This window comes from Physcomitrium patens, chromosome 7 (genome assembly GCF_059467195.1).
Source record: "Physcomitrium patens ecotype Gransden chromosome 7, ASM5946719v1, whole genome shotgun sequence".
Lineage (NCBI taxonomy): Eukaryota > Viridiplantae > Streptophyta > Bryopsida > Funariales > Funariaceae > Physcomitrium > Physcomitrium patens.
This window is the reverse complement of record NC_143416.1, coordinates 7,623,762-7,646,887: the sequence shown is the minus strand read 5'-3', so window position 1 is coordinate 7,646,887 and position 23,126 is coordinate 7,623,762. Positions and strand designations below refer to the sequence as shown.

Below are 23,126 nucleotides of genomic sequence, written 5' to 3'. Positions count from 1 at the left end.
TAATCCTAAGTCTTATTTTAAGATTTTCTTATCTTCTTGTTTTTAGTACTAGCCTTTTTAGTTTAATATTATACCATCATTGGATAATCTTTTAGTCTTTTTTGAGTGTTATAAGAGTATATTGAACTTGTAACTCTTTAAGATTCTTATACTTAACAATTTGGTATAAAAAAATTGACTCATATTTCAAAAGAGCAGGTTTTTAATAAGTCTTAAGTGATAACAATCTATAGTGAAGAATATTACAAGTTAAAATTATTATCATTGGCTTGAATGTAAATAATCTACTCATGATTAGAAGTTATACAAAAAACATGATTAAATTCAAAAAAGATTTATATGACAAATTTGAAATATCAAAACTATCAAAAAATTAATTATCATATATTTAAAAACATAATGCATATAAAAAAAAATAATGAATCTTCATGACACAAAAACTATGTGCTCAAAATATTCTTATAACCTTTGGAATGAAAATTATATACCAAAATAACTTTAAGCAATGAGAAGAAAAAATTCAAAATTGACATGAGAGAAAAAAAAGTAGATTCAATACAATATCACAATATTGTGAAAAAATATCTCTATTTAATATCTATATATATATATATATATATATATATATATATATATACCTTATCATCTAATTTTTTAAAGGCTTTATAAGTTGATTCAAAGCAAGACCTTAACAATCCTACTTACTTGGTACTAAAAAGATATTATATTACATTAAGAATACTCAAGACTATAGGATATTATATCAAAACAACAATCAAACTAAATTCAGAGGATATAACGATTAAAATTGAATGGATGATACAAAACAAGCCTGATCTATTACTGGATTAGTATTCATTACTAAAACAATAATTATTTTTTTGGTCATCCATAAAACAATCCACCATATTTTTGTCTCTTAAGTTCATCTTAAAACAAAACTTTGTCTCTTAAAACAAAACATGTAGCCTTAGTTGATAAATTAAGAAAAGTTTTGTAGCTCACTATGTTACTTCAAAAATACCTAGTACTTATATATTGTAACAATGCAAAAACTATTAGAATAATAACATAACTAGGATAAAAATATAAACAATGTGTATAGCTACTTACTACCATTTTACCAAAAAAAAGATCCAATTAAGAAAAACTAGCCTTAAATACATTCAAATATGAGAACATTCCTATAAATTCTTCTTGGATTGCTTCAATTTAAAGCAATACAGAAACTTCTTGTAAAGCTTTAAAACATTGCTTCATCTTCAAGCTATATAAAAACTTCTTGTAAAGCATCCTAAATTTGCTTCAGCTTCAAACAATATAGAAACCTCTTAAGAAGCTTTCTAAGATTGCTTCATCTTTAAGCAATATGGAAATTTCTTAAGAAGCTTTCTAATACCTAATATATATAAATATATTGAAGTCAAGAGTAAAGATATCCTTAGTCTTGACAATACATCTCTTAGATTTCTCGCTCACCTCTTTTGGTAATGATCTAATATTCTTGTGGTTAAATCAAGTTCATATTATTTTTCTTATTAAAATTCTTCGGTTCAACTTTGTAATTGATCTCTTGTATAGTGCATCTATGACAATTTGTTGAAATTGCCTTCTTATCAATACTAGAGCTTGATCTTTCTTAATAGAGAGTAGATTATGCTTCTTCTTGAAGGCATCTAAGCAATTAAGAGGTTGTAGAATATCTTCCTCTAAACTAATATTATTTAAAAATCTTCTTTTTTCTTTTTCAAAATAGCTAGAAGTGAAGATGATAGCATGGTTGAGTTTCTTGAGTCCAAATTAGATGTTATCATGAATACATTGAATGCTTTAGCTTATTGAAGTGCTGAAATTGAAGGATTTTTTGCAAGGTTTCATGGTCATGCAAGACCTAGAGTAGGTCAGTATGTGATGCAATTACTTTTTCCAGCTTCCACATCTAAGGAGGCATTGGTACTTGTACCTCGACAAGAAAATTTACCTATTTAACAATATAAGGAGCCTTGGATTAATCTTCCAAAAACGTTTGATGGCACACACTCAAAGTTTTAAGGATTTCTTAAAAAAATTTGATTGATAATATGTTTATAATTTGAGCACTATCCAATGGAAAAGTTGCAAGTTGATTTAATTGAAATCCTACTTATAAGACAAGCCTTATCTTGATTTGTTCCTTTATTCAAGAAGAGATCTCTAATCTTGAGCAACTTTAAAGTTTTCCTAGAAGCATTTGCGAAAGCATTTGAAGAACTTGACAAGGCTGAATGGACAACAAGAAAGATTTGTTCATTATGTCAAGGATCATGCTCTGCATCAATTTATACATCTGATTTTAGATAATTGGCTTGTGATATCAATTGGGATAAAAAAGCTCTTGAGAGGCCAAATTTCACGACTTGATGAAATCTATGCCACACAACAAGTCCAAGAGGTGGAATTGGAGAGCTACCAATTGTGTAATTGTTAGATTAATTTAAATCTTTAAATTAAAAATTCAATTAGTTTGAGGCCTTCCAAGCAATGGTTACCAATATTAAATTAACATATTAAATAAAATTTACTATATAAATAAAATAAAAATAATTAACTAAATTATTACTATTAATTGAACATAAGAATAAAAACTTAAGTTTGAATTAAAAGCTAAGTTAAAAGCTAAGTTAAAAAAAGTTACAATTAAAATTTAAAATTAAAGGTTAAGTGAAAAGTTAAAATTAAAAGGTTAAGTAAAAAAGTAAGTGAAAAGTTTAAATTAAAAGTTAAAGTTAAAAAGTTAAAAGTTAAAAAGTTTAAAGTTTAAAGTTTAAGTGAGAATATTAAAGGTTAAAAGTTAAAGTTAAAGTTAAAATTTATTAGCCAAAAAGTGAAATGTGGAGCTTACAAGTCACTGTGAAGACGATAGTAAAAATAAAGTGAGAGAGGTAAAAGCGAAGGTACCTTGACAACACGTAAGGATTGAAGGCAGCGACCCCCTTTTACTCCAAAATTTGCCAAAAATTGTAATTGGCTTCAATTTGAATGATTCTTAGCTTGTTGCAAGGCTGACTTAAAGGCGCTTTTGATCCAACAATCCTTGTTGAAATCTAATGAACCAGCCGTGAGAATTCCTCCTTTGAAGTTGAGTGATCCAAACTGCCGTGGTGACCAACCCTCTTCACTTAGAAATTCACTAAAAATTCAGATTGTCTTCAAATTCAAAAAAACTTGTGCCTTTCAGAGCTTAGCTTATAAAGCTTGATGCTCCCAAAATTTCAAATAAATCCAATTACTAGGAACTGAGAAATGCCTTTCCAAACTCGATTGATTCAAACTGCAAAGGCAGTCGACTCCCTCAAACTCAGAAATTCACCAAAAATTCCTTCTTACTCCAAATCAAGCAAGTCTTATCTTGTTGGAAAGCGAACAACAAAATCTACAACTATTCAGAATCTCACATTGAAAAAACAGAAATTGAATGACTGATTGAAGAAAATCCGAGGCCCTTGAAACCCTTGGGATATTTGAAAGGCCGAGGAGATATCTACCTCAATGAAATATATTTTAAAACTTAATGACCATCTTTCACAATTCAAAATCCATACATATACAATCACAAGGTTCACAATGAGAATTAAAATCTAAATAAAATTAAGATTAGGGTTTTGGCCAAATTTTGGCATGGCTCTGCCTTTCACCTAAAATAGGAAAGAGAGAGGGCTCGAAAAACTAAGCCTCTCTTATACAATTGAGTAGAGGCTCGTAGAAGGGTGGCTACATCTCCACCCTTGATTTTTAAGGTCCCTAATCTAGATCTATGACCTTCATTCATCCAAGAGTCAATCTCGTTACCAAGGCTGATGGCTCTTATAAGTGGTCAAGAAAGCATTTTTTTTGTAAATCTAACTTCACTATTGTGTTCAAAATACATTTTTAAGCTAATATCGACTACTTGTATGCCTCAATCCATGCTCAATTATAATTTTCACGGAAGTTTTTACTTACAAGGATCTTGGTAATTTTTGTGAAATTCTTCAAAATGAGAATTTCATTGATTCTCTTGTATTTTGAAGGAGAGGTTGCTGATCTTCTTTTCTTCACTCCACGAGGTAAATCCGGTGCCACCATTGCATTAAAAAGACTCCCATTAAGTAGAAGAACCACCATGCCGCTTAAATTTGTCGAATTTGGAGGAAAATCCAAAATTATCATTGCTAACTTTCCTAAATCTTTTAGAGAATTATAATTCCAACTCCTAAATCATGTGAATGATTATAGACGCACTCATAGGCTTTTAATCAACCCTTATAGTAATGACTAATAACCTCTAAATTATTAAACTAACTAAGTTACTATTCTAATTTTCTAACTCTTATCATTTTAGTCCTAATTAATCTAATTCAAGGAATTAGACTATGATTTATACCATTAAGGGTTGTAATCCTAAAAATTCTATAAAACTAAATTCCACTTATATAAATCCTAATCTAACATGTTTAATTATTATAAAATAGGAAAATAAAAAAAATTTAAATTTTAGAGTATGATTGAGAGCTCACAGCTTTCATGAAGAAATTCTATTGAAGACTAAGAAATGATGTAAAAGACCTATTAATATCATTATCTAATCTTCAAACATTCAATGAAGCTATCAGCCAACTTGTAGAATGCGATAATTGATTATTTTAATGTCATCAAGATCAATACTCATTAACTTTGAAAAAATAACACATTAGAAATTTGAACTCTACTACGTCAAAAAATACATTACTTCTACACTTTGGATCTGAGGATATACAAATTAATGCAATATGATTCAAACTTCTTACAATAAAAGAGAAGAAGTGTTAGTTTCAACAAGGCTTATGCTTATATTGTGGTGAAAAAGATTAAAAATCTAAAAATTGTCCAAATAAACATCATACAATTAAGACTAGGAATGCAATCATTCAAGAAAAACAAAGAGGCCTAGCTAAAATAAGAATTGTACAACTGGATATTTCAACACTTCAAATTCATCAAGATTCTTCTCTCTCTACCTGACTTACTTGTTGTTTTATTATACTTTTATTTTTTAGCCAATAAAAACTTCAAAAAAATGCCTTATTAGATTCAAGAGCATTTGCTTGTTTTTTTAGATGAAGAGTTTTTTAAACTTTATAAAATTCCTCTACTACAAAAGTCAAAATTTGTATACATTGAAATAATAGATGGTTGACCTTATCTTTAGGCCATATTATTTATGAAACCATATTACTAAAGATATTATTTGAAGGCTATAATAGTAAAATAATATTTAATATTATTAGAATCTCATTCAATCCTATTATTTTAGGATTTTTATAGTTAAAAAGATATAATCCATCTATAGATTGAACATGTCATAAGATTGAATTTCCTGTAGAATTTCTTCAAGAACAAGCTATCGAAAAGTCATCTACAACAAAGCCTTTATTTCTAAGAGCAAGGGCTTTTATAAAAACAACTAAGAAGAAAATACTATTTATTATTTATGCAACTATAGCTTGTAAAGAAGCAAGCTTGATAGTAGCTATTCCAAAGTAGTATAAGGAGTTTCAAGATGTCTTCAAAAAGAAGAATACTAATATATTGCCAAAGCATCAATTGTATAATTGTGCCATTGATCTTCAAGAAAGGACTCAACTACCATTTGGCCCAATCTACTACCTATTATAGAATGAGCTTTCAACATTGAAGGATTACATTGACAAAAATCTTGCAAGAAATTTTATTTGGCATTCCAAATTTCTAACAATTGCACCAATACTTTTTGTAAAGAAAAAAGATAGGTCTTTACAAATATATGTTGATTATTGCGACCTCAACAAATTAATGATGAAGAATTATTACTCCTCACCATTGATATTAGGACTTTTGGAACAACTCAGTTAAGCTAAGATCTACACCAAAATAGATCTCTATGGAGAATATAATTTGATATCAATTAAAAAAAGAGATAAATAAAAAACAACATTTTAGATAGGATACATATATTTTGAATATAATGCCATGTCTTTTGGATTGATAAATGCTCTAGCTATATTCCAATTTTTTATAAATGATATTTTTTAAGAATTCTTGGATAAGTTTATTATCTGTTACCTTAATGATATCTTAATCTATTCCAAGTCTCTTGAAGAACATGAAGAACATGTACAGTTAGTCTTAAAAAAATTACAAGATGTAGGATTATATACCAAATTAAAAAAATGTATATTCTATCAACAAAAAGTAGAATTTTTTAGATATATTATATCTTATAAAGACCTATTGATGGATCCAAAGAAATTTCAAGCTATAATAAAGTAAAAAACTCCAAAGACAACACGAGATGTATAATATTTCTTTAGATTTGCTAATTTCTATTGAATATTTATCAAGAATTATTCCCAAGTTGTTTGTCTTGTCACTCAATTAATATCCAAAGATAAATTGGAATAGAGACCTTAAGTACAAAAGACTTTTCAAGATTTGAAGATATTTTTTTCTATAGCTCTAATTTTACTACATTCAAATTTCATAAAGATCTTCTATTTGGAGATTAATGCTTCCAAATTTACATTAAGAGTTGTATTATCACAAATAAAAAAGGATGGGAAGCTCTATTCAATTATGTCCTATTTTAAAAAGTTTTTAGCTATTAAGATTAATTATGAGATTCACAATAAAGAGATTTTTACAATTGTAGACTCTTTCCAAGAATGGCATCACTTGTTGGAAGGTGCTACATATCTTATGATTGTATATATTGATCTCAAAAATTTGGAATATTTCATATCAATTCGGATTTTGAATTGCCACCAAGTTCATTAGAATATGTCATTATCTTATTCTAATTTTATGATTATATATCCATAAAAAAAGCATCAAGGCCTATGAAATACTTTACCAAGGAGATCATATCTTATTTCAAAGGCCAAAGAAGTAGCATTTGATCAATAATATATCATTTTTTTAAGTCAAAATAATTTTGTCTCTATGCTACTTCTATGGTTACACTTATTGATTTAAGTTTTTTTGAATAAATTTGTATAACATCAACTAAACATTCATTGGTTTGTAATATCAAGCGGTGCCTTCACAATAACAAGTTCAAATTCATGGAAGATCTTTTATACTTTGAAGATCGTTTATATATTCCAAAAGGACCAATGCAACTTTGTATTCTTCAATCTTGTCATTATTTTTCAATTGTAGGATATTTGAATTTTATAAAACATTGGAGCTTATCTCTTAAAATTTTTAGTGGCCTCAAATATGAAAGACCATGAAGGACTTTGTTCTCTCATGTGACATTTGTTTAAGATCCAAGAATTTCTAACATCATTCTTATAAACTTCTACAATCACTACCAATCCTGAAGTAAACATAATCTTTAATATCAATGGATTTTATCACTAATTTGCCGCCATCAATTGTATTTGATGCTATCTACATTGTTGTAGATTGACTTATAAAGATGGCTCATTTTATCCTTTACAAAAAAATAGTTTTTGAAAAAAAAAAAAAAAAAAAAAAAAAAAAAAAAAAGACTCTTTCTTAATAATATATATTGACATTATGGCCTATTTGATGACATCATTTCTAATCAAAGACCTCAATTTGTATCAAAGTTTTTAAAATCCTTTTTCAAAATATTGAAGATAGATATCAAACTTTTATCTACCTTTCACCCTCAAATAGATGGTCAAACAATAGAAGTCAATCAAGTATTAGAGAAGTATTTGCAATGTACCATCAACTATCAATAAGATGATTGGACCCTTATTTATCTTTAGTAGAATTTGCTTATAATAATATCTTTCATGCTTTAACTTAGAAAATACTATTTTATTCTAATTATTATTGTTATCTAAAGCTTGATTTGTTAGATACATCAAAAGATGAAAAATCTAGTAACTAAAGTTCTTACAAAACAATTGTCATAGTTCGTAAAAACTTTAAAGCTCTATTTATAAGTAGCTTAAGATTTTTATAAAGCATCTTTAGATGAATTTTTTTAAAAAAATCTCATATTTTTTAAATTGGAGATAAAATATGGCTTCTTTAAAGAAATATCAAGACCAATCAGTCTTGTAATGTCACGGACATACTCATGTAAGTCAATAATTACATATATAAATAGGTAGAAATAAGTAAAAGTAGATAAAAGTAAGTTAATTCTATAATATTTGTTATGGAAGCTTCCTAGAAGCTTCATAGACATTGCTTTGACTTTACAGGTGTCTTTAATTGACTTCTTGGATTAAAAACGTGGTCAACAAGTTGGCCATGTGCCATACATGTTGTTAGCTTGAAGACCAAGCTAACAATGTGGCCCACATGTAGAAAAACTTTCTTTGTAAGTCAAGGCATGTGTCCTACAAAGTCAATACATATTAGAGGTCCTATAGAATGCCGCCACGTAGCTCCTAGTTAGATAGTATATATAAAGATAAGAATAAAGCCTTCTTCATTCTTGTCAACTTCTTTCTTGTTTCCAGTCTAGTTTTAAGAATCTTCATGGTTTCTAATCTTTGGTAATAGCCATTCAAGTTTCTCTTTCAATATACATAATTATTTATTTATATTTTCTTACCTTTCTTTGAGTGAAGGCTCACTTATTTGAATTACTTTTTCATCAAGTTCTTGTCCTTGAAAGATTGACAAAAGTATACTTATAATATGTGAGCTTTGTCTTTTTTTGATTAAGAGTAGATTACCCCTTTTTCTTGATAAGACATAAGCGTATTAAGAGTTGCGGATTATCCTCCTTTAAATTGATATTGTTTTTAGTATTTTTTTTGTTCTCAAGTCTGTTCTCATAGTTATCTTGAGCAATATTAGATATTTTTTTTTTTAGGTGTTACCATGGCAAAGCTTATTGAATTGAAGAGTGTAATGACATAAATGCAAGAGTAACTGAGGCTATTAATGCTTGTGATGTATCAATTTAATTCACCAACAGAAAGAAAAACATGAATAACAGAAAGTAGAGATGTAGAGATGATCAAAGCTGCCTCAACATCTACATCGAATCATGCCCCTTCTCCCATGGTGGAACACCATTTAAATGCTAGAGAACCAAGAATTACCTTATCCAAGAAATCTGATGGTACGAGATCAAAGTTTCGAGGATTCATCAATCAAGTACAATTGACAATCGAACTTCAACCCCAAAGCTATCCAACTCCAGGATCACAAGTCAGGTTTATTCGAACACTACTTTCCGGTTCTACATTATCATGGTTTTCATCTTTTCTTCAACGACAAGATCCAATATTGGATAATTTAGAATCTTTCTTGGTGGAATTTTGATCTATGTATAGAAAACATGATACAATTTGTGTTACAATAAATAAGATCTGTATCTTACGACAAGGAAATCGATCTGTAACAATATATGCTTCACAATTTTGACAACTTGTGATTGATACTAAGTGGGATGATAGTGCACTCATTAGCCAATTCCTTTATGGATTACAATATGAGGTAAAAAAATTAATGCTTAATTTATCCGATCTTCAAACATTGAGTCAAACAATTGATTTTGCTATAAAATATGATAATCAACTTTTTGAATTTCGATCTAAGAGTCACATAAGTACGCCTCAATATTATTACAATTCAATGGCAACACCTACGTCTACTCAATACATATCTTCAGAAGTAAAAGATATGTTAATCGATGCAATACGTTTCAAACCACTTACTGAACAAGAAAAGACTCGTCATCGTCAAGAAGGATTATGTTTATATTATAGAGAACTAAAACACATTATTCAACATTGTCCAAAGAAACAACGCAATTACAAAATGAGGAGTATGGGTGTGAAAGAAGACAATATGTAGAAAAACAAGTTTGTCTAGCTACAATACAGACTATGCGGCTGGAACCTTGTACAACATCTAGTAAAGGTCCTATTCTCTCCGCAAAACCCTCTCCTTGTTTTACATTAAATGTTATTTTAGGACCTAAACATTACAAAACCTCTACCTTATTGGATTTAGGAGCCTCAGCGTGTTTCTTAGATGAAGAAGTTACTAAAAGACATAACATATCTTTAATAAAGAAAACTAAACTTGTTCATGTAGAAGTCATAAATGGTCGTCTATTATCTTCTGGAGATATTACTCACGAAATCCTTCCTATAGAAGTAATAATCAATGGTCATAATAGCTTTGTAGTATTTAATATCATTAGATTTCCCTCTAATCCAGTCATTTTAGGTTTATTGTGGTTAGAAAATACAATCCTCAAATAGAATGGATTTCTCGAACTCTTACTTTGTCTAAAAGTATAACTACCAATGTAGTTAATCAAGTAGAGAGTCATAAGTCCAATTCAATTAAACATGTGTTTATAGGTGCAAAAGCTTTCTTACATGTTGCTATGAAAGAATCACCATATATTATTTTTGCCACATCCATTTCTAATGATGCAAAGACTTCATATAGTATTCTAAGCCAATATCATGAATTTTAAGATGTATTTGAAAAAAAAGTATGTGAATACACTCCTGAAATATCGTCCCTATGATTGCTTAATTGACCTTCAAGAAGAAGCACAATCGCCATTCGGACCAATCTACAGTTTATCACAAAATGAGTTGACTGAACTCAAGGAGTATATTGAAGAAAATCTAGCCAAGAATTTTATACGCCATTCTAAATCTCCGGCATGAGCTCCAATTCTATTTGTGAAGAAAAAAGATGGATCATTGTAGATGTGTCTTGATTATCGAGGACTCAACAAGATTACCATCAAGAATAGGTATCCACTACCTTTAATATCTGGACTTCTTGATCAGCTAAATCAAGCTAAGATCTGTACATAAATAGATCTTCAGGGAGCATACAATCTAGTACGCATCAAAGAAGGAGATGAATGGAAGACTGCATTTCGAACTAGGTATGGACATTTTGAATACAACGTCATGCCTTTTGGACTTACAAATGCACCAGCAGCTTTTCAACATCTAATGAAGGATGTTTTTTGGGAGTTTTTGGATGACTTTGTAGTCTGTTATCTAGACGACATCTTGATCTATTTTAAGAATCTAGAAAAATATGAATTTCATGTTCATCGTGTGTTACAAAAATTAAGAGATGTAGGACTCTATGCTAAGATAAAAAAATGTGTATTTCATACTATTCAAGTCGATTTCTTAGGTTACATCATTTCAAATGATGGACTTATGATGGATCCTAAGAAAGTTCAAACTATTATAAATTGAAAGATTCCAAAAATGGTAAGAGATGTCCAATGCTTTTTGGAATTTATTAACTACTATCGGATCTTCATCAAAGACTTCTTTTGAGTTGCAACTCCACTTACACGTTTGACTTGTAAAGATAAACTCCAATGGAATCAAGAAGCGGAAGTTACTTTTGAATCTTTGAAGACAGCATTTATTTTTGCACCAATCTTATATCGTGTTGATTTTTCTAGACCATTCTTTATAGAAATAGATGCATCAGACTTTGCTTTGTGTACGATATTGTCACAAATGGGAATAAATGACAAACTTCATCCAGTAGCCTTTCATTTAAGAAAATTCTCAGCAACAAAAATCAATTATGAGATCCATGACAAAGAACTTCTTGCTATTGTGGATTCTTTTCAAGAATGGCATCATTATCTAGAAGACGCTTCTAACCTAGTCACCGTGTATACAGATCACAAGAACCTCGAGTATTTCATGTCAACACGCATATTAATTCATCGTCAAGCTCATTAGAGCATGTCTTTATCAAGATTCGAGTTCATCATCACTTATCGGCCAAAAAAACAATAAAGTTTATCTGGTACCTTGTCTAAACTTTCTTATCTTGTACCAAAAGAAAGACATGCAACTTTTGAGTAACAAAGGATGGTTCTCTTGAAGCTAGAGCAATTTCATCTTCGAGCAATAAAATCAACATTGACTGTTGATTTAACTTTTCTCAAGCAAATTCAATAAAATATGTCTTCAAACCCTCTTGTCCATGATATCAAGAATAATTCATCTAAATTTTATGATCCCTCTAAATTCGAGTTTAAGAACAACCTACTCTATTTTGAAGGATGCCTATATGTTCTAGAACGAGAAGCACGTTTACGTGTTCTTCAAGCTCGTCATGACTTCCCAACAGCAGGAAATTTGGATACAATAAAACTTTGGAGTTGATATCTAGGGATTTTTGGTGGCCTCAAATATGGAAGGCAATCAAAGATTTTATACAACCATGTGATATTTGCTCAAGATCAAAAACTCCTCGTCATCGACCTTTTGGACTTCTTCAGCCATTATCCATTCTAGAACAACAATGGTCTTCTGTTTCTATGGACTTCATTACGGATCTTCCAATCTCAAGTTCTTATGACTCTATATTTGTGATAGTAGATTGTATTACCAAGATGGCACATTTTGTACCATGTGCAAAATCTATCGCACGTGAAAAAATAGCTCAGCTCTTTCTTGACAATATCTATCGCTATCATTGATTATCCAAAGATATTATATCAGATAGGAGAACTCAATTTGTATCAAGATTTTGGCTGACTCTTTTCAAGATTCTAAAAATGAATATAAAACTATCTTTGATATTCCATCCTCAAACTAATGGACAAACGGAGCGTGTTAATTAAGTTTTAGAGCAATATTTAAGATGTACTATTAACTACCAATAAGATGATTGGACAACTCTTTTATCATTGGCAAAGTTTGCTTACAATAACATGGTACATTCTTCTACAAAACAAACACCTTTCTTTACTAATTATGGTTATCATCCATGACTTGATACTTTTAACTTTTCAAAAGTTGATAATCCTGCTGCGAAAGATTTGGTGATTCATTTATCAAAGCTACATGCAACGATGAAGGCGCAATTAAAAGAATCTCAAGAACAACAAAAGGTCAATGCAGATGTGTATCGAAAGGAAAAACCACCATTTCACATGGGTGATAAGGTATGGCTACTTTGTCGCAATATCAAGACCGCGCGTCCTTGTGAAAAGTTGAACTATCGAAGGCTTGGACCATTTTCTATTTCTACACAAATCAATCCACTTACATATTGTTTACATCTATCGGAGTCAATGAAAATCCATCCAATATTCCACGTGTCTCTTCTTGAACTATAGAAGACAATGGACATACCAAGAAGACGACAAGCTCCACCTCCTTCTATAAAAGATAATAATAAAGAATTTGAAGTAGAAGAAGTCTTAGATTCAAGGCGATGCCAAAATAAATTAGAATATCTTATCCATTGACACGGATATGATATTAGTGAACACACATGGGAGCCAGCAAAGAATCTTGCAAATGTAATAAAGGCGGTGAAGGCTTTTCATCGATGACATCCATCAAAATCAAGATGAAAACCTTCTTTATAAAAGAAACAACATTAGGCAAGATAACATTCTACTTTCAATCCTTGTTTGTAGCTTCTTTGTAGTTGTGACGCTCAAAAGATGGAGAATCAATAACCAGTGGATTTGACTCAAGAGCCTTCATTTGCTGACCTGCAGGATGAGACATTACGATTGTCACAACCTTCAAGACGTCGCAATCAAGATGAAGATCTTTAGAAATGACATGTTCTTCCTCAAATAGATGGCGAGGTACAACGCATTTGGTATCACGACTTAGGAAGGGACTCCCAATGTTTGGTGATTTTACTAGAGGTAGGAACAACTCTTGATGGTATTCCAAATGTTCTAGTTCAAGGAAGTTATGAAGGCCTCAACAATGATCAAATAATTGGATGGTCTTCTTGCCCTAGTATGGGACACTACTGATGGTTTAGAGGCCCTATTAATCATCTTCAAAGAGAACAAAGATCAGAATATGTAGCGAATATAATTTGTCGCATCATAGATTTTCTCAATATATGATGACCGCTCCTCATGGAACTCATCTCTAAAAAAGGGGTAATGTCACGGACATACTCATGTAAGCCAGTAATTATATGTATAAATAGGTAGAAGTAAATAAAAGTAGATAAAAGTAGCTTAATTCTATAGTATTTGCTTTGGAAGCTTCCTAGAAGGTTTATAGATGCTACTTTGACTTTATAGGTATCTTTAATTGACTTCTTGGATAAGAAACGTGGTCAACAAGTTGGCTATGTACCAAATATGTTGTTAGCTTGAAGGCCAAGCTAACAATGTGATCCACACGTAGAAAAACTTGCCTTGTAAATCAAGGCATGTATCCTACAAAGTCAACACATATTGGAGGTCCTATAGAACGTCGCCACGTAGCTCTTAGTTAGATAGTATATACAGAGACAAGAGTGAAGCCTTCTTCACTCTTGTCAACTCCTTTCTTGTTTCCAGTCTAGTTTCAAGAGTCTTCATGGTTTCTAGTCTTTGGTAATAGCCATTCCAGTTTCTCTTTCAATATACATACTTGTTTATTTATATTTTGTTACCTTTCTTTGAGTGAAGGCTCACTTGTCTGAATTGCTTTTTCATCAAGTTCTTGTCCTTGACATGTAATAAGTTAGACTATCAAAAATTGGGGCCATTTTGGATTCAAAAGCAAATCAATTCAATAGCTTATTAGTTGGAGCTACCTATATTTATAAAGGTGCATCCAGTCTTTCATGCTTCTTTCTTGAAGGCTTATTCAAAATCAACTATTTCAGAAAGAATACAATGATCATTGCCTTACATTGAAATAGATAATCACATAGAATATGGAGTAGAAAAGATCCTTGATTCTTGATGAAAAAGAGGCAAGTTGAAATATTTTATTCATTGGCATAGCTACAATATTAATAAGTGTATGTGATAACTAATAGAAAATCTAGTTAATACATTGCAAAAAATATGGAAGTTTCATCAACACTATCTTCAAAAACCTATACTTATTTTGAAATGACTTTTTTCTATAAAGTTACTAATAAGATGTTGTATGTATCAAAGAAAGTAGATATGAAATCAATACTCTTTGAGGAACTCAAAATTAGAAGGAGAGGTGATGTTAGAGACATCCAATAAGAGGATTTTAGAAATATTCTTAAAATTTTCTATTAGATTCTAAAAGGTTTCAAAAGTTTCTAAAATATTATTAGAAGATTTTTAGAAGGTTTTAGAAGGTTTTTAGAATATTTTATTAGGTTATAAAAAGTTTTAGGAGGATTAAGGAAATTATTTGAAAAGCTTCTTAGGATTGCTTTATCTACAAGTAGCATAGAAATTTCTTATGAAGCTTCTTAAGATTGCTTTATCTTTAAGCAACAAAGAAACTTCTTGAAGAACTTCTTAAAGTTGTTTCATCTTCAAGCAACAAGAAAACTTTTTGAAGTGCTTTTTAAGGGTGCTTCATCTTGAAGCAATATGGGAACTTCTTGAGGAGCTTCTTAAAACCTTATATATATTAAAGTTGGAATTGATGAGATTCTTAGTCTTGAAAATACAACTTTTGGAGTTTTAGCTCACCCCTCTTGATATTGATCTTATACTTATTTGGTTAAATTAATTTCTTGTTAATTGTTTTATTGAAAATCTTCTATTCTACTTCTTGTTTGGTCTCTTGCATAGTGTATTTGTGACATTGTTCTGCTTCTTATCTTGTCCTAAACATCTTACTTGACTTTTTTAAATGCTTTCATTTTTGGCTCATAATTTGACCAAATCTTGTAGATTGCAAGATGAAGTCGACATTCAACAAATACTACTCTTCTAAACCACCATCAAAGCATGAAGCAAATCATTGTGCAACCATCAAACCTAGCTCTTTGACAAAAAGTCAAGAATTTAAAGGACAAATGTGCAGAAACTCATGAGCTTCATATGTTGGAATAACATTGTACTGTCCAATAGCCGGAGCCAAAGAAGGAAACAATCGGCGCTCCAACAAACCCAATATTCAATTACAGATACTTGAAATGAACAACTTTTGTGCCCGAAGGACAAGGCTGAAGGATCAACACTACAACACTGGAGAATTGCAACGACTCTCCAGAACATGAGCTATTGCTTCACATTGCAAACTAGCCAGAATGAAAGAAAATAAAAGAGCTTGGTGCCGAAGGTAGGAAATATTTTTCAAAACCCTTCATTGTTTTTTAGAATAAGCATTTTGGAAGTACAAGCGGGTCTTACCCTTGCTTGACAGGACGACTTTGAAGCCACAGGAGCATGAACATTTTTGGATTTTCACCCCTGTGACTAGGTATCAACCCTTATTCCGGGTCTGTTCTCCAGTTACTAGGTATCAACCTGTCCTCGAGGTTAGCAATTTTGTATTAAAGGCATAGCTCTCTACTTGAACAATCGTGAGATGTGGGCACTTGTACCGGTGACTCGGAATTACATTGAGGGTCACAGTTTTCACATGCTGCTTGAGTTTTGTTTATTTACTGTCCTGTATGTTGCCATGTGATGTAATGCTAACAGTATACTTATTTGATGCTGTGGTGTGAGGAAATTCGTTTCAGTACTCAGCACTGAATCTGTTATTTATTCGTTGCAGAAGGCTTTGCTTCGAGCTTCCACGCATGTTGTCGGAGGGGAAGAATTTCCTCTAGAGACATGATCTACAGCCACCGGGTTCGCAATGGAATTGATCAGTGAAGAGGATCTTGGGAGAAACGAGGCCTTCGCTAGTGTTGCTACTCTCATGTGTGGTGGCATCATGCACCAGAACGGTGGATCATTGCATGCTATTAATGGAGCTATTGAGAGCTTGGAATGCTGTTGTCGTGTGCATTTATCATCATGGGTTGCCTTGATTACCACTCATATAGTCAGTTCCACTTACTGTTCATGATCCTCGTTTTAATTTTTGTATTTTTTAGAACAGAAGGGCGTGTGTCCCTTTGCATTTCCTCGGTTCGAGGTAGTCGTAGAAATAGACACAGTAGCTCATGGAATTTGATTGCCGCGAATCTGAGGTGTAAGATTTCTCAAAGGTATTGTGCAACGAGAAAGATGAAATTCAATGACAGGCACTTGATTGAAGAGCTTGAGACTTGGCCTTCACTCAACAAATCTAATCAAGTTACGACTATCAACATGCAAAAATTCAGTTTTAAGGCTACCTTGTTTCCAGGTACGACCGATCACGTTCTGCCAGTCTTGGCGCTTCTGCTCAGTCTACGGAATGAGCCAAAAATGTATCGATTAGCTTCCACCTAACTCTGCTGCTCATCAAGGCACCAACATTGGAAGCGAAAGAAAAAAGGAAAAAAGAAGAAGGAATAACGGCGATAAAAACCACTATAAGAATTTCCTACCATAGACGCACCTGCTAAATTGTTCATTTGCATTGTGGACATCCCCTTCCAAAAGGGATCTCTTTTCTCCAGACCTCCTGCAAATCCTGCCGCTTCTCGTCATACCGAAACTCTTGGCTGAAGAAAGCATCACTGAAGCGTACCGAACTAGAGAAACAATTGGACATTTCTGCTCTCGCAACAAAATTCGACAGAGAGCCTGGTAAACTTCAAGTTCTCAAGGATATCAAGATGTATCACATCACACAAGCATCTTGATGTATATTTCCAACTTTTTTCCATTCCCGTACGCACGAGCACGTATTTGTAACGACGGGGTATTTTTCCCTTGTAACACATAGATTTTGTGTGAAAAATGAATAAAACTGTACTAAAGGTCAAATTTCTAAAGCCGGTTGCACAACGTCGTTTCCACTCCCCAAAAATGCGTACGTTAATTTCCAATAGAAGGATGACACACTTTCCTAACCCTAGTTTATGCACATTTCTCAAAACATTCCACAACAATTGACAATAAAATAATGAAACGCAGTTGTAGACCAATGGGAAGCCGTGCCTTGAAATCTCTTGCAAATGGTGGGAGGTCCATATTGGTTGGCCAGCTATTTTAAGCAACCAAGGCTAACAAAGTCACGAACAGAGTGTAGAGGGGCCTGTATATTGCATGGCGGGAGATACTGCAACGGCGCACGCCGGTAAAGGCAGCGGCAAGGGCAAGGCAAGGCAAGGCGCGTCTCCATCACAGGGAGAACTTGGAAAGGGAAAGGGCAATAGGGCGTCAGTGCGAAGGCGCGGGGAGAGTCATGCTCCACCTCCCTCCTGGACAGCTGAGATCGATCGGCGCTGCAGATCGACGGCCCAGCGCGGGCTGTCTTTAGGTCAGTGTATATAGCATCCGAGGTCTTACTGCACAACTCCTCCGCTTGCAACTTTCTTCTTGAAGGTTACTCTTTCTCCCTCTCTCTCCTCAGCTCCGCCTTCATTTCGTTTTGTTTTCATTTTTTTCTTCTTTTTTTTCTGCTTCCTCTTCGCAGTCCCCTTTCGTTGCGTCCGCCATAGTGCTCGTGTTCCACTCTGCAATCATGGCGCACGACGGCGAAGCCCTGGTGACGGAGGATTACGATCAGGCGCCTCGCTTGGAGAACAAGCGTAAGTTCGATGAGACGGCGGATGAGCCTGCGCCTGGCAACTTCAATGGGAACAGCTTGGACGGCGGGGAATCGGCCCCTACTTCCGCTGTGACGTACAACAGTGTGCCACCCCCGTTGTCGGAGTTCGAGCAAGCGAAGCAGAAAGCGGCGCTAATAGCCGCGAGGTTGGTCGGGGCTGAGGTCAAGCGTCCTCGGACGGAAGAAAATAGCGCGGAGGATCACAACGGGTCTGGGCGGACTAATGGTCTGGATCTGGGTCAAACCTTCGCTGGTAAGTATACCATTTTGCACAAGTCGGTTTCGCTTCTCCTATCTCGCTCTCTTATCTGGAGCTTGCTTTCATCCACAGCCCTCACATGTGCTCTGTGTGAAGTCAACCTGTTTGTGGATGACTGATGTCTGACGTATTGGTTTGAGCATACACCAATGCTTCTGAGGTAGGGTTGGTGTTCCTTAGACCACTTCTTGGTGTCTTTGGGGATGACTTTCTTGTGACACTGTGAGTGCTATATCCATATTTGGAAACGGTGAGGATGGTTCTTCTAACATGCGAGGAGTCTATTGCCTTGATCAGATGACAATTTAAAGCGCGACCACGACCAGCCTCCGGAAGACATTCCTCCTTTCCATCAGCTCCAGCAACATCAGGACTATCAACAACATAGTTCACAGCAGTATCATCAACCTCAACATGGTGGTCAAAATTTTTACAGCCCAGGGGGTCCTAATCAGTCCAGGAAGATCGATGTGCCTAACTCAAAGGTCCGTTGCCGTAAATCTCTCCTACCCCGAGAATAGTGTTGTCCCGATGGCGATTGCTCAAGCAAGTCTGGAGTATGGCCCTTATTCCCGTTTCGTCTTATTGACAGGTTGGGCTTGTTATTGGAAAAGGAGGAGAGACTATTAAGTATTTGCAGCATCAATCCGGTGCTCGAATTCAAGTGGCTAGGGATGGCGAGTCAGACCCTCGGTCTTCTACTCGACAAGTGGAGCTCATGGGTACCCCTGAACAGATTAGTCGTGCGGAGCAGCTCGTTAAAGATGTTATTGCTGAGGTCTTCTTTCAAACCCTTTAAACTTGGACAATGTCACTAGAAGCGTAATGCAATTTGAACCATCAAATTGATGCTAACATTACATAGATAATTCTGGTTGTTTTAATATCATGGAGAGCGAGCATTGTGGGAGTGAACGTCCATGAGTTGGTTTTAATGTTTTAATGTTGGATTCTCAGCAGGCCTCCGCGGGAACTCCCGGCGGTGGAGGACTCGGTGGTCGTGGTTTTGGCGGTCCAGTCGGTCCTGCTGGAGAGCAAGTACAAGTCAAAGTTCCGAATAACAAGGTCATTTTCCTGACCTGACGCCTATTACAAGAGATATGTTCGGGGAAAAATTCTCAATGCTTCAGACAATCTGATCGACAATATTGCATGGAATTTTGTAGGTTGGCTTGATTATTGGACGAGGTGGGGAGACGATTAAGAACCTTCAGAGTCGTTCTGGAGCCCGCATTCAGGTACAGTGTGGTGGTGATAGGGTGAAAATGCAAGCGCAACCGAACACATCGTAAATACATATGTATCATTGTAGTTTTACCATCGCGGCAACGGGAGCCTTTTTATTACGTACATGGTAATAGTGGATGGATTTTGTATTGCAGGTGCAAAATGATTCTGAGACTGAGCCTGGAGCTACAGAGAGGATGGTGACCTTAATAGGCAATAAGAAGGCTACGGACATGGCGTATGAATTAATCAAGGAAGTAATTGACGAGGTACAGTTGCCTTCAGTTCATTTGAAGTTCAAATTATATGTTCCTGTTTGTGCCTGCCGGAGTTGGTATCTGTGGTCTTTGCTACTGCGTTCGATTGTGCAAGGGAATTTCCTGATCGTTCTGTCACTTCACTGGTGCATATTTGCGAAATATTATCGTTGATTCGCCTTTTAAGTCCATGTAGAGGAAACTGCCGTTTGAGAAACCTATTCGTCACTTTGCCTTGGCTCAGCTTGCGGTTCCGTTGAGGATAATTGTATTGGCCATGTTTTGTTTGCGATGAGTTCTAATTCTGACAGCTCACTAGTTATCGAGGGTGTGTTGCGCCATCTGGAGCATCGGAAGGTACTGAACACAGCTACATGTCACGTGTTGGTTTTGGAGTTCTTAGAAGAACTTTTGCTGTACATACAGTTTCTACATCTCGCTGAAAGATAACTGCTAAACATGGTAGAACCGTTCTGAATCTTGTAGAGGTTAGAAACCTGTTTTTATGCACTGGTTCATTTAAAAATTGTTTCTTAGGTTCTTCATTGCTCATCAGCATATCTTTAGGACAACTAATTTCATCATAGATCAGGGCGTATGAGTTGTCAGACTTGAAGGTCCTGAAGTAGGGTTACTTGTGTAACAAAGCTGTCACCTTTTCCATGTTTAGCCGCATGGGACTCGAGTTTAAGTTCTAATTTTCATGAATTGGCCGCTGAGAAAGGGATTTGGACTTCAAATGGCATCACTTCTGATCTTAGGCCTCCCCACAGTGAAAGTCGAGATATGGGGAATGATGCTTTTCAGGTAACGATGGCGTGATATTATTTCTAAGTAATGGAGATGTATTTTGGCACAGTCTTGCTTATTTAAAATACGCAGAGTGCCAAAATAATGGGTCTGAAATATATCGTCTAGAAATTAGGATGTATATTCTAGCATATGAATTTCACGTACTACGACTGGGAGGTGCATCCTCTGTGGTTCTATAGTTATCATCGTATGTATGTATGTAAGGGATGGGCATATTTAGTCAAGCCTGGAACAGGTGCACTTTAATTGCACTGAGCAAGGATGGGGCTTCAATGTGTCGCCGGTAGCTTGAACGCTCACTCCCAAATTTGGATGAGGTGAGAGTAATTTGTCCAGCTTGTGCATATTGACTAACCTAATGATATCTGTGGTGTGATGACATTGAACTGTCAGCGTTGCCCTACTCGCCCTGCCTCTTGAACTTTGTATGCATAGTGTCATTGTTGGGCCGTGTACTTGCTAATCGCTTCGTATGCGGGTTATTACTCTTTAATTTTTACAACTTTCATGCCTCTAAAGATTATGCGGGTTTAGTTACGCAAGAATGTATGTCTTGGTTGTTGCTGGTTGCCATGTCGTGAGAAAGTGCATTTTGTAAGGTTCTATATTGCTGGTTTGGCGGATGCTTGAGCAGAATCGAACATCAAGGCCTCTAGGTGGCTACAACCAACAGCACGGTGGTGGATACAGGCCTTCTGGCCCTCAGCAGTGGGGCCCCCCAGCTGCCCCTCCACCTTACGGATACCAGCAGCCACCTCATTATCCTGGTCCCCCCCAACCCTACCAACAACCACCTCCCCAAGCCTATGGCCAATTTTCTCAGCAGCCTGCTGGAGGTTATTCCTCTGGTTGGGAGCAGCGTTCACCTGCGTCTGCTGCACAGCCTCAACAGCAAACCTCTTTTGACTACTATGGGCAGCAAAGTCAGCAGGTTCTAAAAAATGTTTCTGTTTATTTGACATTCTTTCAAGCATTTTGAGAACTGTTTCAGAGCATGTCGTTAGTTTCTGCTTGGTCGAACTGCGAATATTTTTTTTCGTAATTTCAGGTACACCAAACTCCTCAGGGGACAGCTACTCCAACCGAGTCCTCTGGTTATGGCTACAATCAGCAAAGTTATTACCAAGGTTATCAGCAGCAGCCTGCTCAAAACCAAACTTATGGTGACCCAGCCACAACGTATAGTCAGCAAGGATATCCCCAGCAGGGATATGCTCAACCTGCTTACAGTGGCTACTCGTATGCACAGCCTGCACAGGGTGATCAACAAGCGTTTGGTCAGCAAGGATATGGTTATGGACAAGCTCAATCTGGGTATGCTGCTACAACTGGAGACACAACGACCCCAGCAACAGCTACTGGGTATGATTATAATGCAGCTGCTGGAAGTGCGCCTGCTGCTCCAGCTAGTCAGCCTCCTGCTGTGTCAGCCACTCAAAGCTAGAAAGGTGGTAAATCACATCCCGTGTTTTGTTATCTGTAGTTTGTGTAGGAAAGATGTTATGTAGTCAGCTGCTCGTTTGTGCTGGATTTTAGAATTGAACAATGCAGATTATCAGAGCATGAGACGTGGTTTTTTATCCTTTTGAGATCATTTTGTCAGGACGTTAGTAGAAAATGGGTCATTCTTGCACAATACCAGCCAAATGAGATTTGTTACTGTTGGTTGAGGTAGAGTGTTTTTATTATTTGTGGCCCTTCGGAATTCTGCTACTTTTTGTTCTCATAGAATGCATATAAACTACTATTTGCTGTAGTCTGACGTAATTGATGCCAGTCTTACATTTGTGTCCAATATATTTTCTAATTCTTGAATTGCGTCAGTTTCACTGATTTTACTGTGTTGCCCGCTTCGGTGTAGCGGCCGATGAATGTGCCCTGTCTGCACATTCGTTTTAGTGTATTAGTCATAAATGACATTCTGTTTTTCCATTTACTGAGTGTGCAGTTGCATTCAGCAATGCTGTCTTGTATAGAGGTAAGTGAGTTAGCATTCTTTAAATGCCTTCTCAGGGTATTGTGCCATCATTAAGTGCGTTTAAAGAATTGTAACTTCATTATTTTCTCTTAAAGAATTGTGCCTTCATTGATACTTTTTCTGATACTACGCAATTATGTTAAGATATATGACTAGACGACGTGCAATGTCGGATAAAGAAGAATTTATATCGTTCGCTGAGCGTACTCCCT

The 23,126-nt window shown here is 34.8% G+C and overlaps 1 protein-coding gene and 1 long non-coding RNA gene across 4 annotated transcripts; one reads left to right on the top strand and one right to left on the bottom strand.

Moving 5' to 3' along the window:
* Positions 1 to 16,374: 16,374 nt before the first annotated feature.
* Positions 16,375 to 17,362, bottom strand: LOC149988542 (uncharacterized). 2 transcript variants are annotated; one of them, XR_016504161.1, is made up of 3 exons: positions 17,223 to 17,362; positions 17,017 to 17,071; positions 16,375 to 16,512 (listed from the first exon to the last, which is right to left on the bottom strand). It is a non-coding gene; the product is annotated as an uncharacterized LOC149988542 (long non-coding RNA). The 2 variants fall into 2 exon arrangements; XR_016504160.1 differs by lacking the exon at positions 16,375 to 16,512 and having other exon boundaries at positions 16,849 to 17,071.
* Positions 17,363 to 18,142: 780 nt separating this feature from the next.
* LOC112284352 (uncharacterized) lies at positions 18,143 to 22,692 on the top strand. Of its 2 annotated transcripts, none has more exons than XM_090251874.1 (8): positions 18,143 to 18,633; positions 18,937 to 19,124; positions 19,232 to 19,417; positions 19,600 to 19,704; positions 19,806 to 19,877; positions 20,022 to 20,135; positions 21,571 to 21,867; positions 21,985 to 22,692. In XM_090251874.1, the coding sequence occupies exons 1-8, from the start codon at positions 18,294 to 18,296 to the stop codon at positions 22,378 to 22,380; spliced, it is 1,698 nt and encodes a 565-aa protein (XP_090108000.1). In that variant the 5' UTR covers positions 18,143 to 18,293; the 3' UTR covers positions 22,381 to 22,692. The 2 variants fall into 2 exon arrangements, with proteins under 2 accessions (XP_090108000.1, XP_024379846.1); XM_024524078.3 differs by having other exon boundaries at positions 19,597 to 19,704.
* Positions 22,693 to 23,126: the final 434 nt, after the last annotated feature.